The sequence below is a fragment of the Aptenodytes patagonicus genome, chromosome 11 (genome assembly GCF_965638725.1).
Source record: "Aptenodytes patagonicus chromosome 11, bAptPat1.pri.cur, whole genome shotgun sequence".
Taxonomy (NCBI): Eukaryota; Metazoa; Chordata; class Aves; order Sphenisciformes; family Spheniscidae; genus Aptenodytes; species Aptenodytes patagonicus.
This window is the reverse complement of record NC_134959.1, coordinates 12553277-12567484: the sequence shown is the minus strand read 5'-3', so window position 1 is coordinate 12567484 and position 14208 is coordinate 12553277. Positions and strand designations below refer to the sequence as shown.

Here is a 14208-nt window from a genome sequence, read left to right as displayed (position 1 = left end):
TTCCCCATTAAGTAGTGGGTTTTTTTCTTCAGAAGAAATGGCATAAATGTTTTAATGGAAGTGATAGGAAATAAAACATTGTTAGTTTAGCTGGTTACAAATATCTATGAGCACAGCTTGGACTATTACTTCTGACAATGTTTTGTTTGTTTTAAACCAATATTTTTAAAGATGTCATGATATAGGAATAACTACCTTGCAATGCCTGAAACATGTCGGATTTTGGGGAATACTGTACCTTTTGAGCTGAAGTCCTGTTAAGGTGACTGAAAATCAAGATGCCTATCTGCTTTTGAAAATAGTATGTTTTAATAAGGTGGTTTTCGAGTTTATATCCTAATCTTGTAACTTAACTTCCATGAAAGTGGAGCCCTTGTTCAAGAAAACTGCCTGCTTTCAATTTAATTACTTTAGAGATTTTTTTTTAAATATTTTTTGCTCATTATTATCTTGTAAAAGTGTTACAGCCATGCACTTTAATTGATTGTTTACCCAATATGAAATTTAGTAATGTGGCTTGAATGAAAACAGTTCTCCTTTTAAACTTTTATTAACTCATACTGTGGAATGCTTAAATTATTTCAGAACCGATTTATAATCAAATTGCAACACCACCGCAGTACAGCAATCTCTTGTCAAACAGATGTCAACCCTATAAAGCGACACAAAACAAAGAAGTTTATGGCATAGCATCTGTTTATGTGAAAGATGCCTGAGCTGGAACAGTTTCATTTCTTGTTTATGAAATAGTTAGTCCTAAAAGTCTCTTTATTCAGCATGGTTGTACAATAAATTAAAAGGGAGCATTATGACACTGGATACAATCGGATTGTAAATGTCTAATAATGAAGGAATAGGGTAATAAGCAGCATTACAGGAGCACCTGTTACTGCTGCTGGAACAAAGATCTGTCATTTCCATGTTCACTTTTATAAGAGACCTGATATCCTCCACCCAGAAAGCAAAAAAGGCCCCAAACCCACAAGAAATAAGCCGGGGGGGGGGGGGGGTGGAACACGACTGCTATTTCACTACGGCCAGAGATTATATGATGTATTATAATTTATGTGCATTTTGTTGAAGGAATAAATATAAAGTAGTGATTGGTATAAATAATTGCTCCTAAGTGTGTGCTACTGGGTGGTTAGCCACTTATAACTATGCAATAGATAATATGTTTGCATAACGCTTTAAAAATCTCATTAGATACTGTTTGTTTTAAGCTGCCTGCCCAATAAAATACCAAATTCGTAACAGAAAATACATTTGGAAGCAGTTTATTCTAAAGCTGCAGGATTTAAGATGGAAAACCTATTCAAGTAGAGCATGCAATAGCATGCAATAGCTCACACAACCCCTGCTCTCCCATAGATCTGCAGCCCAGTAAGTGTCTTTGTATTCATTTGAGGTCTTCTACATAAATGTGCATTCATAAAAGAATAATTGTAGAAATATAAATTCCAAAGTCTCCAGGTATACAATTAAGATTGTTTTGACAATTTACATTAAAGAAAAAAAAACTAATAAATTTTACTATATGAGCATATTGTAGGAAAATTCTGACATATTTTGCTTTAAGGTTGACTTGCAAAGAGTGCATGTTATATATTACTTCCATATTATTTTTTATAAGAAAGCTAGAAGAGTGAGCACTGTGTCATGTTTTAAAGTAAAAAATGTAAAATATTTTTTCTGTTATTTTGGTACATACAGAATTATTCAATTTTTATTTCAGACTCTCTTTGTATTCAGATTGCTGTTTTATTTTATATGACATACTATATATTCTTCAGAATAACCCTCTGAGGTTATCAGCCCTACCTAATTACTTTGCATCTTGAACCAAAAGTGCTGGATTTTGGAATGAAAGTTTAATTAGTGGTAATTTTTCCTTACTGTTTAAGTTAGCTGTGTGACTGTGTCCCTCAGAATAATGTATCTAAAACTTTTTTTGACATAATTCAGTGCCCATCTGTGGAAAAAAAAATCAAAGTGAAAAGTTGAACTTCCATTTGGGATGACTCATTCTACTGGTTTATTCTGCAATGTCTCCTTAAAAGAGTTTTACCATAAAGATTCATAATTGTTGCTTTGATAATGAAAAGATTCATTCTGGGTTATTGGAGTCCAGCATCATCAAGAGAAAACTCCAGAACAAAATTATCTTTACAAAATCTGTTCAGTATTTTGGACTTAGGAGACAGAACTTCTGTTTTCAAGATAAACTCTACAGTTCCTCCTGAGTTCAATCTGCTTGTCTCATTCCTTCCTTTAGCTAAAAAGAATTGGAATTCAGGAGGTGATGAAGGAGGGGGTTTTGGTCAGTTTTTATTACTCCAATCTGGAAAGAAGTTCATGGTATTTGGACCTAAGCAGAGATGTGTTTAAAAAGTCTACTTTCTGTCTTTTTGGACAGTCACTTATTTGAAATTTCAAGCTTGTCTGTCTTTTCAAACTGCGAGTCGGAACAGTGGCAGACAGACCTTCCTCTCAGTGTGACATGGATCTTCAGTGCTCTTGACCTTGACAAGACTTTAACAGAATTCTTCAGGATTCAGAATAGAGGGATCCCATTTGGGAAATCAGAACTTCCATTTTTCAGGGACGGGAGTTATTTTTGGTTTGGGGAGGAGCTGGGAGGCCTGGGAAGTAGATCACCTGCTGATATTATCAGAGTTCTTAAGGCAATATCTACTAAAAAACATCCAGCTAATAGACCCTTTTCTGTTGCACCTAGGATCTTCTGTTGTATCCTACTAGTAGTAAACCCCTTCACAACACAAAGTAATGATTTGTTTGTGCTGGAGATGTGCTTCATATGAGCATGAAGAGTTTCTGAAGTCTGTTCTTGCATGATTTGAGCTTTACTTTGTCTCCCACACATTATTTATTGAATTGTATATTTATTTTGGTTTGGGGCTGTACTTTAGTAATGACCTTTACCCACCAGAGAAATTCTCTAAGGATCTCTATTAGAGTTTCTTCAAAGCCCATGTACGTAACTGAGAGTAACGGCTTGACTGTTCATCCAGCTAATAAGAATTTGGTGTAAAGATAAAATGAGCTTGAGCACCTTACTTTCACTTGGAAAAAAAAAAGTAGAATTACTTAGGCTAGTGAAGAGGTTAGATGCAGAAAGAAAACCCTTTGATTTTAGTTTGATGTTTCTTTTGGCAGTAGTGCTGATTTAAACAGCTCCAACCTTGGTGTTCCTTCATGTTTCTGCTGTTCCTTCATTTGGGGCGTGCATGAAGGCTGCATGATAGGCTGGAATGGGAAAATGACCTGCATAAAAAATACCACTCCTCTTCCCAAATGTTAATATTTTAACCCAAATCAGTTCCATTATTCAGTGAGGGAGCAGGAATAGGGCTGTTTAAGTCTACACAGATACATCTCAAAAATATTCAAACTGTGCACTTGCGGGCACACATTTTCCTGTGTTAAATTAGTCATTAGCCTTTGTCTCTGCAACCATTCATTTTTCAAGAGTCTCTTTTATTCTGGATAGAAAAAATTATTTTTGTTACAATTGCTTTTTAGTAATTTGGGGAAGTTCCAAATTATTTCTTAACACATCTGGTCAGTACCTATTTTTTTAGTCATCTCAGATCCTTCTGAAAGTGTGAGTGTATGTGGATGATAAAGAGAATTTAGATGCTTTGGGAGGCTTTTCTTTTCTATGTTTGCCAGTTTGAAACTTATCCTTTCTCAATGCCCATCTTTTCCTTTGATTTGATCCATTCTGCAAAGCAATGAAACTGCTGGGTTCAGCAGTTCCCACATTTTATCACCTTTGCTGTAACACAGGATTTTAACCCAACTGCAGGAAGAAGGGAAGTGTCCGCATAGAGGGAAAGTGTTTTCCTAAAATTTTAATAATTCCAGTAAACGGTAGGGCAGATGCAGAACAGCATGGTAAATAAACTATACCTTTATTATCTCTATGTGCGTTGCCAGTTTGCTCCAGATACTTTAAAACGATTAAATATTTATAGATATTTAAAAGTATTACTTTAAAATGTTAATTCATGTTTCATAATTCAATTGTGCTGAAATTATCATCTGAGAACTCCTTACAATGCTGAATGCAACTCTCTAAAATAACGGATTTTGTTTCATATAGGAAATAAGTCTTCAGTTCAGAAACTGTATAGATGTGATGTATGTGACTACACAAGCACAACTTATGTTGGTGTACGAAATCACAGACGAATTCATAACTCTGATAAGCCATATAGGTAAGCGTCTCAATTGTTGCTGGCTAATGCCACGTGCCTGGTTTACTTGTTTTAACTAAAAAGGTTACTTAATTGCTCATGCAATTTTGAAGATATTGCTAAAGAATTTCAATTACATAATTCTACTGCAAATTTGAAGGAGCCACACTTGCTGGTTGACTCAAACTACGTAATTAAGATTTGCTAACTTTTCCAGGATGCATCTTTTGCTATAGCAGTCTACTGCTTGTTTTCAGTTTGAAGCATTCAGATGTGGAAAGGGAAATAAGTATATTGTAATATTGAACTTTGGCCAATAGTAATAATATATTTCTCGAATTCCTTGCACACTTAAGTTCATTTTGGATTTGCTTTATTGCGAAGTGTTCTCCATTGTCATATTGCTAGTTTGCACATTGGCTTCTACAGAGCGTGGCAAAATTCTGCCCTTTGTCTTGTCGCCAGTCCCCTCATCTTTTTCACAGGTTTCAAGCAATATTGACACACTCACTTAGGATCAGATTTTATAACTTTTCTACAAGGATGTTATATGGATTTATATAGAAACTTTGATATCTAAAATCACGTGTAATGCTATAGCTCAGGTCCCCAGCAGAAAAATGAATCATGCATTTTTCTATTGGTTGCTGCATAAATTCCTGCAAATTCAATCTATGCTCATTCAGTGTGGATCTCTGTCCCTCTCTAGTGGCTAGAAAATAGATCTGAGTTAATAGGATTTTTGAGCTAATATACTTCTATCTTTTTAATACAAATTCTGGAAACTCAACACCTTGAAATGCTGAGCTCAGCCAGGGACTTTCTCTTTTGGATAAACAAACCCAGAAGACGTGTTATATTTTGATTTGTGCATTATAATGATACCACATAACACTAGCAAAAATTTGCAAGATGTTTGCTCAGAGAGCAAATGTGGAATACAAATAGATTTTTTTTTCTCCTCAGAATCTTCCCTATTGCCGTTATTTGTTACTTAGTGGGGTTGGAACGGCAGATACTGTAGAGTGTCTTGTATGTGGTAGTTTTCTGAATTGGTGTTAGCCAGCCTGTTTGATTTAGGAACCCTTGAAAATTCTCCATTGGTGATATAGACTGCTGCATACTAAATTTAGGCCTACTGATCTGGCTTGCTTTTCTTATTTTTTTTTTTTTCCATAAACCCCTTAGACAAATCTGCAGACCTGGTAGGATACTTAAGCCACAGCCTAAAAACCATGAAGATCCAGTATTTATAGTATTTCTCCTTCTGAAACATGTATTCCTCAAGCCTTTCATACTATCAGATAGCAACCTACTATATTGCTGCCATTTTTATAGCTGTAAAGATATTTTATTATTTGTTTGACAAAAATTGCTGGAAATTAAACTGTATAGCCTCCAATGATGCATTTTTGTAGATTTGATACCTTCCGGATTTTAATACTGCACAATTAAGTCCTTTCAAAAATAAAGTGAGTAATCGTAAGTTAAGTATCCTGCGGTCTCAAACTGTTTCACACTATAGACCAGACTTAGTAAATACTGGACATTACACCATTTCAAAAAAAGAAACAACTGAAGTCCTAGTAAATACGCAGAGTTTTAGCTGAGCTTGATGGCTTCTGTTTCAATGTGTTATATGGTAGTATATTGATACTTATGAATAGCATAGTATTTTGTGTAATACTTTGGGTTCTAAATCAATGGATCTAAATCTAGATCCAGACTGTATTGGTTTTATACAAAGATATTGTGACAGAAATAAAAAAATAAAAATTTAGGCAGCATGATGTGACACACTTGTCTTAGGGCACTTGAATCTAAATGTGTTGATCTTGTCCCTGACTTCTATTTCAGATACAATGCTCTGAAACTTCGATGTTTTATTAGTAAATAGATAGTTCGGCTTTTAAAATGTCATGAGAAACATGGCTGTTGCATTAAGTAGAACACATATTCTTGAGGAACAAGACTCACTTCTAAATACACTATGTCCCCTATGGCTCTTATGGTCATATTCTGCCTTCGCATAACATAGCCAAGCAACTTGCATCAGGGCTGCATCCATTCAAGTGCATCCGTATCTCCCTTATACTTTGTGATGCTTACCAACTTCAGTAGAGGTGCACAAGATAGATGTCAGGAAGGAACATAGTCCATATGCCTAGTGTTTCTTGCTCAAAGGTGGAGGCTTTTTTGGGCTGCAAAAGATTCTTACGGTCCAAAAGCTGAAAGTTAATGTCAACACTTGGACTTCTGTATATATTGTTAGTCTTTAACTGTAGTCTTTCCAGATACCTTTGCTTTCTCATAGATTTTTTATTTCTGGAATAGTGTTAGCAGTTAATTGTCAGATTAGTTTACCTGTTGTTGTCTCTTTAGATGTCGAGTATGTGACTTCGCCACCACAAATATGAATAGCTTGAAATGCCATATGAGGCGCCACCCCCAGGAGCATCAGGCAGTGCAGCTAATGGAACAGTACAAGTATGTAACAGTTCTAATTTGGCAAAACGCTGTAATAATAGTGATTTTGTTATGTTAAGATACAAAGCAGAGTTCAGATCCTGTTCTTTTCCCTCTTAGATTCATTCTTTGTTCCAGTGACTTTTTTTTTTGAGAGAGAGAGAAAGAGATTTGATGTGGCATTCCCAGGTGATGTTTATGCTAGCTAATTAAACATGTCCATGACCTCCCTCTGGTACCAGCATTCAACTTTTTCTTTCCAGAATGGGGTGGTTGCATATAAGCTGCCTATTGCAAGTAGTTTCTGGACCCTGTTAATTACCAAAGCATGCCTGGAATTGTTTGGGAGAATGCATGTGCCAAAACCATGCCAGGGGCACTTCTAACTTTTAACATTATAGATCATTAAATTCCAGTACCCAGGAATGTTCTCTGGCTTTGTTTAATGACCTAGTCTAGGCACAGCCTTTGCATATGCATGTTAGTTAGAATCCAGATTGGCATCACACTGCCCTAGTTAAGAATTAGTGTGAATAGTCATTATGTTTAAGTGATGAGTGTCCTTTATAGTCTGTCCATAGATACGTGTGTTTTATATATGTATATATGAGAAAGTTGGCACAAATATGTGCAGTTGTTTACGACTAATTTGCAACAAAAAATAAAAGCTGGGAAACGAAAGAAAATCAGGAGTATTCTGAACATTTTAGTGAAGATTTTGAAGGCAATAGGAAGAATCCAAATAAAGCACATTCACATAAGGGTTCTTCTCAAGAAAATCTGCTTCTACAACTTCAGAGTCCTTCCACTGCATTTTTTCCCCAAAATGTTCCTAGTAGCATTAAGTTCTATTTGCTCTGCGGTCATACTTCATGCAGTATTGCTGAGTGCTCTGAGTATTACTGAAGATTACTGAAAACCTCCACGCTTTGGTCCCTACGTCCCCAAGGAAACAGTCTATCAAAAGCTGCAAGATAATTGTTTCCTCAGTAGATCAATTTAGGATACACTTGAACAGTAAAGTTTAATAATTCAACATAGGTCAAACAGTAGGGCAAATTATGCTATAGAATTGAAAGGTTTCTACTGCTAAACTCAATGGTAAAATAATTTTGTTTCTCTGGGAATGTCTTGCATATACTGTAACTGTATGATCGTATACATTAAGTATATGATCATAAAGTGTAGTGCATCAAGCTAAAAGCTGTTGAGTTTCTGTGTCTTTGATGCTAAAGCAGTCAACAGCATTTGGCTCATGATACTGTTCTGAGCAAATTAAATCTGATTAGTAAATCACCTGAGTAAATTAATGTACTTCAAAAAATGAGACTGTAATTAAAAGGGGATAAAACCAAACACTGAACTGTTGCTTCATTCACTGTGTTACCAACCCACTGACCAAGCTGTGTTAGTGGCACAGAAAAATCACATATATAATAAGACTAGTGGAATACATGTGCATATAGAATGGAATTAAGATTATTTGTTGATCTTTGTGTTTTGCAAAAAAATTATTTTGGCCTAATTTTATTTATAAATTAACTACAAGGTCTGCCTTTTATCTTATTTTTAATGATGCCATTATTTTGTAACAGCCTTATTAGAAAGATTAAGATTCTCAACCTGAGAGTGAACTTGCCTATATTTGAAAGCATCCATTTTCTTTATAAGGCTTCAGATTAGAAGGAAAAGAGAAAAATAGGATAGTACATTCCAAATCAAGTAATAGAGGAAAGTGAGCTAGAAGGACATGCCAGTTTCTCCCCAGCAGGACAGAATTATCTTGCTACATAAGCAAGGTAATGTACCATGCCTTCACCTAACTTGTGAGATTTTTGCTGTTCTCCACAATCTTCTGCTGAGCAGAAATAGTTTCCTGTATATGATTATTTGCAAGGCGTTTAAGGACTATATCCTACTGTCATTAAGAGAAGTGGTAAAACCTTACTGAATCGTAGTGTGTAACACTGTTTTATGTAGGCCTGCTCGTGTTTCCAAGTTATATTTCTGAAAAGGTCTTAAAAATTTACAAAAACTTCCTAGTATAGTAGTTATTTTAACAGACTCATCATAGTGTAACATATTGGGATCACATTGCTTGAGTGAAAAAATCTTGCTCTCATTACGGAATGAGATCGACTGAGACGCATTCCTAGCTGTAATTTATTAGAACAAGGTCACCTTGGATTGATCCTGGTCTTTTCCATGTGATTTGAGAAACTGAAGACTTCCCCAGTAGCAGGTAGCTAAGCAAAGTAGCTTCCTCGTCCAAAAGACAAGGAGCTATGTCATCTTTACTGTGGGTACTATTCTGCTTTGGAGTGACGTCATGCAGTATCACTCATCTCCTTCATGCTGAGATGACTAATTTATTATCTTAGAAAACACTTGTAAAAACTCCTCTGTTGTATGTTTGGGTATGAAAAAAGTCCTACGGGATTTGATCAATCTTGGGTTATTTGTGTCCGTAAATACACACTACATCTCTGTGTAAACAGGATTTATTCTTCAAGGTTTTGTTCTTTACTGTATAAGACTGTGTTTTATAGGGAAATAGAAAATTTAGTCTTGTGGTACCCGAGCTGATGGAAAACTATGGACAAAATTGTCACCTGTCTGAATCTCGATCTGTGAATATATTCAAAATCTGACTGGACACTGTCCTTGGCAACCTGCTGCAGCTGATCCTGCTTGAGCAGGTGATCTCAAGAGGTCCCTTCCAACTTCAACAATACTGTGATCCTTAAATAAACTAATACATGCTACACCAGGAAAGGCTTTATTAGTTCAATTAAAATTATCAGTGCTAATTACACAGCTTCTGCTCGGTTCAGAGCAATGGCAAAGAGAGCTCACTACCTGCCTGCCAGATACCACACCGATGTACTCCATGTTTCTGCAGTCATCAGAACTATTGCATTTTTGCAGTATTTAAACAGTTTTAACAGGCCAAAGAGATAAGCTTTTAATTCCATTGTTTAAGAAGTCAGAGAAAGCAAACTTAAAAATTCTCAGACCCTAAAAATAGTCTTACATTTCAAAATGAAACTTCGCAATCTAACTTGACCTAGTAATGAAACTGAAAAGGGGGACCGAGAAGAGGATTGACATGTATCTCTCTGTTTATTCATCCTTTTGGAAGAACTAATCCATTACTAAAGTAATAAAATTTAACTTCTAAATGTTTCTCTTTTTCCTTCTCCACTTTTTTCCCTAGATGTTCTCTCTGTGGATATGTATGTAGCCATCCTCCATCCCTGAAGTCTCACATGTGGAAACATGCAAGTGACCAAAATTATAACTATGAACAAGTGAACAAGGCTATTAATGATGCAATTTCACAAAGCAGCAGGTATGTCTGATTTACTTTCAAGCCCTATCATCTAGAATTTTCAAAGGACCCAACTTTGATCCAAAATAAAGTTCCTGTCAAAAAGCAACAATTGTATGTTTTGATATTTGTTTCGGTTTTCATTATTATTTCAGGTTTCAAGGACAACTTCCTGACAAAACCTTATTAGAAGGCACAGATGAAAGTACAGTACCTATACTAGGAAGTTCAGACAACTTGGTGTCTTTTACAGAGTCTATTAACCAGACTACGAATGAAATTTCAGGTTCTGATGAAAATAAAAAACCTAACTTGGTGAATACCTCATGCAGTTTAGAAAAGAACTCCACTCTACACCATCTTGGCACAGAATACTGTGTTCTTCTCTTCTGCTGCTGCATTTGTGGTTTTGAGTCTACCAACAAAGAAAATCTGCTGGATCATATGAAAGAACATGAGGGTGAAATCATAAACATCATTCTAAATAAGGTCCACAGCACAACTCAGAGCACAAACTAGGTGAAGGAGTAAGTTAGAGAGGGTTTCCTACAGTGAATATTTTATTTCTTTGCTCATTTTTGCCTGAGAAACTTGCTAAAGAGAAGAATTGCAAGCAAAACTTGATTTCCTATCCTGAGTCCTTGTTTCAGTAGGAGTACAATATTTTAACCAGGGACCGATGAATCATTTAAGAGATAAATATAAGGAGTGGGGAATGGAATGATCCATTTTAATTTGTTATTTCTCTATATGGTGCCAAGAATGTAGGATTGTTGGGTTTTTTTCTTTTATTGTCAGGTACTAGTCAGTAATAATGCATTAGTACAGTACGTCAAAACCCAAAGGTATGAAAGCTTTGTATCAACTGAAAAGCTTTTTTCTTCCTCCCTCTTTGTTGTTTTCAAAGTATTTCAGCAAAGAACCTTTTTACCCTCTTTTTTTGAAACTGGCAACAGACCAGATAGATACAAATTTTACCATATGATCTCATAAACCCCCCTGCCTGGATTCTGGAAGGTAGGGAGAAGGGAGGTGGGTGAGGGCATGTCTGTGCTTGCGTGCACGCATAGGCGTTTCATTTTTCCCAATCTATTTTTAAGGCCTTAAAAACTCCAAGTCGTCCTTCAACAAAGACTGCTATCCTTTCTATAAATTTAGAGCAGCAGGAGCTGAGGAGCCTAGAAGCGTTTTGCTAATAACTATTTGTCTGATTGAATCCTAACTAAAAAACTGCTGTCTTTTGAATTGATGGTGTGTAAAAGATCCTTTATAATAATGACCTGCTGTTTCTTACTGGTTTTCTTGACACATTCAGCAGAACTATTTAAAAAAAAAAAAGCTTATCATATGTTACTTTTAATTTGTGGTGATTGCTTTGCAGTATGTATGAGCAATGTTTTTTAATGAGAACAAGATATGAACAATAATTGCCACAAAGAGATGTAGATTAAACCTATGTAGATTCCTAAAGATGTAGGTGAGCACAAAGTGGGATTTTGAAAAATGCCTACATGCTTTAGAGTTCTTTCTTTGAAAATCCCACTGGCTGTCTGAATTTCCCATTTGTCTGGCAGAGCTGTAACTGTAGAAATAATTCACTGAAAGATAGAGTAATTTTCCTGTAGAAAATCATATTTTAAAAAAAAGGCAAACTATTTTAAGGAAAAACTGTATCCGGTCACTTGTAGAATAAATTTTACCAGTGCATAGAATATGGATTCATAAAGGGAATTAGGGATTACTTTGTTTTCTAAGAAACACATAGAAATCTCTCCCTTTTAAAGCATTTAGCTTCTAAAATTACAGTGCTTTTTTTTTTCAGTTACAGCAGCAATTTGCAGTAGAAGACATTTGTCTCTGTATCAGTTTAGAATATTTTATACTGGCTAATTACCTGGCAACTTTGTTGAGGTTATTTATAAAGTTGGCTACTTAAATTGTTTGAAATATATGCTTCAATCAAGTGAAGTAGTAGCACTTCCAAAGAAGCCCTTTAGCAGCCAGATTTAAGCTTTCTAGTTTGGGTATGTATTTCTGCTTTTAATGAATGGCAGATGCACAGAAGCATGGCTAGTTCCTGACACGGGGATGCAGTTACCTGATTTTTAGTAGCTCATTACTTAAAAAATTACTTACTCTTAGAAAAACAGTATTTGATGGTTACTTTATTTATACATTTCTGCTAGCAGAAATAAGCTACAACTGTAAATCTAAGAAGGTGGCATATGTAGTGTGCAGTCTATTGCACTATCGCTGACTAGAAGTGGCAAACAGGAAAAGAAAACAAGTCTTGTTACAACTTTTCGGAAGCAGCACAAAATCTAAAGGCCAGGGTAAAGGCACTAAGATTCCTAAGATGATTTTTGTTTTCAAGTGATTTCCTCAATTTGACTTGTTCTTTTGGGTTAAATATGTATTATTTTGTTTATAAGTTAGATAGCAGAAAGTACACATTTTACTTTAAAAATTGGTCAGGATATAATGTCAAAGCATTTTTGTGTCAGATATTTGAGATATTTTAAATACATATGTGAAGTAAGTATACATTATTTTCAGTTAAAAGTTGTTTTTCGTATTCCTACAGATGGATTTTACATTTGAAAAACATGATTTATTTACATGATCTCAAATTCAGTTTGAGATAGTAAACTTTTAATGGTATATTCATACAGTCTTATTGACACCAATATTTTACCTTCAATATAGAATTCATGTGAAAATAGTACATTATCTGGAATATATCTCAACTTTCTCATTCAGAGATTCCATTTGTTGAAAAAATTAAAGGTACAACGAGATCCGTAGTAATGCTAAACTACCAGTCAGTATTCACAGAAATAATATTTTGCCACATTGTCATTTTTGTGTAAAGGGATAATTATTTTAAAGTTGCTCAGCTAGTGAAAGATAAAAAGGTGAAAAACTTGCATTCATAAGCTAAGAAGGAGGTGGCAGTGAACCAAGACTTAAAAAGCAAGTAACCTTGAATCAAAATTAACAATTTTGGTGTATGTGCAAGCCACGCTTGCAGCATTAAGTACAATGCACCAGGACTCATTGTAATGGGATTACTAAGCAGGATGCATCTATTCACAGTTGTTCTTTGCCATCTTGTTGCTTTTTTCTTTTTGACCATGTGTTCCTATAAAATAGTAGAAAGCTAGTTGCCTCTAAAAACCATTATCAATCCTAACAAATGCCAACAAATAATACTTTCCCATATGCACAGAGATTTATTTTTTTTAACTGTCTCCACGCTGCTTGCCATTAGTTACCCACTCACAATTCCCATGGACTTTATCAGAAGTTCTGCACGTGAAGTAATTATAGGCTTAGTTTTTCTGAAAGCAAATTATTCCTCAGGTTATCTGCTTTAGAAAGTGTATGGTTGGCTTGGTTGCATGTTCTGTAAGGGTTTTTAAGCACATTTCAAAGTCACCAACACTGCAGTCTTCCCCTTTCTTTAAGCTTTTAAAATACTTTCAGATCTTCTGTTACAGCACTATCAGATGATCAGCTATTCACTTGCTGTTTGTTTAAATTAGATTTTATTCTGTGATATGAACTGTAACTTGCAGCTTTGTTTTAAATGCCTATACTTCTACTAAAGAGAAAACGTCATTCATACTAGACTGTACTGATAAATAGGTGCATATTTCATCTTTCCGATTTATGCTTGGCCTGGAAAAATAGAGTGGGATTCAGTCAGAGTTATTGTATTTTCCTCTTTCAGAAGCACTTATTTAATCATTTTTAAAAATGTACAGTTGGTGCTCAAAGTAACATTTGTTAAGATATATTTAATAAAAATTTACATTTGCATTTGATATTCATGGACATGGGTACATGTATTTTTTTAAGAAAAGGTATTGTAACACTATGGCACTGCTTTTATAGCCAAAGTATACAAAATTTAGAAAACTGACATGTAAAGACTGCAGTTAATTCTGATACTGTATGACTTTCATTTTATAAAATTATCCAGCACATTAAGCTGCATGCCTTAAGCTCTCTCTAGGATTGTGTTCCTGATAGACGACTGTTTGGAACTATGAAGCAAAGTCTGTAGTACTACTTTAACTACCTTCTGAAATACTGTACAATGTTAGAATAATTTATTTTGCTTTACAGGAGTTTGTCACGTATTGACTTTAATATTGTATTTTGGTAATAAACTTTTTTTGTTAAACA

At 35.0% G+C, this 14208-nt stretch overlaps 1 protein-coding gene across 3 annotated transcripts in view; it reads left to right on the top strand.

The window, feature by feature from the left end:
• Positions 1 to 14208, top strand: part of ZNF507 (zinc finger protein 507) — a 22615-nt gene extending 8407 nt beyond the window's left edge. The window contains exons 4-7 of one of the 3 annotated variants that reach the window (XM_076349179.1): positions 4127 to 4241; positions 6603 to 6707; positions 9904 to 10038; positions 10173 to 14208. In XM_076349179.1, the coding sequence (XP_076205294.1) occupies positions 4127 to 4241; positions 6603 to 6707; positions 9904 to 10038; positions 10173 to 10536 (719 nt within the window). In that variant the 3' untranslated portion in view covers positions 10537 to 14208. Of the gene's footprint in view, positions 1 to 4126; positions 4242 to 6602; positions 6708 to 9903; positions 10149 to 10172 lie in introns of those variants that run through there. The other 2 variants (XM_076349181.1, XM_076349182.1) reach the window with 2 other exon arrangements.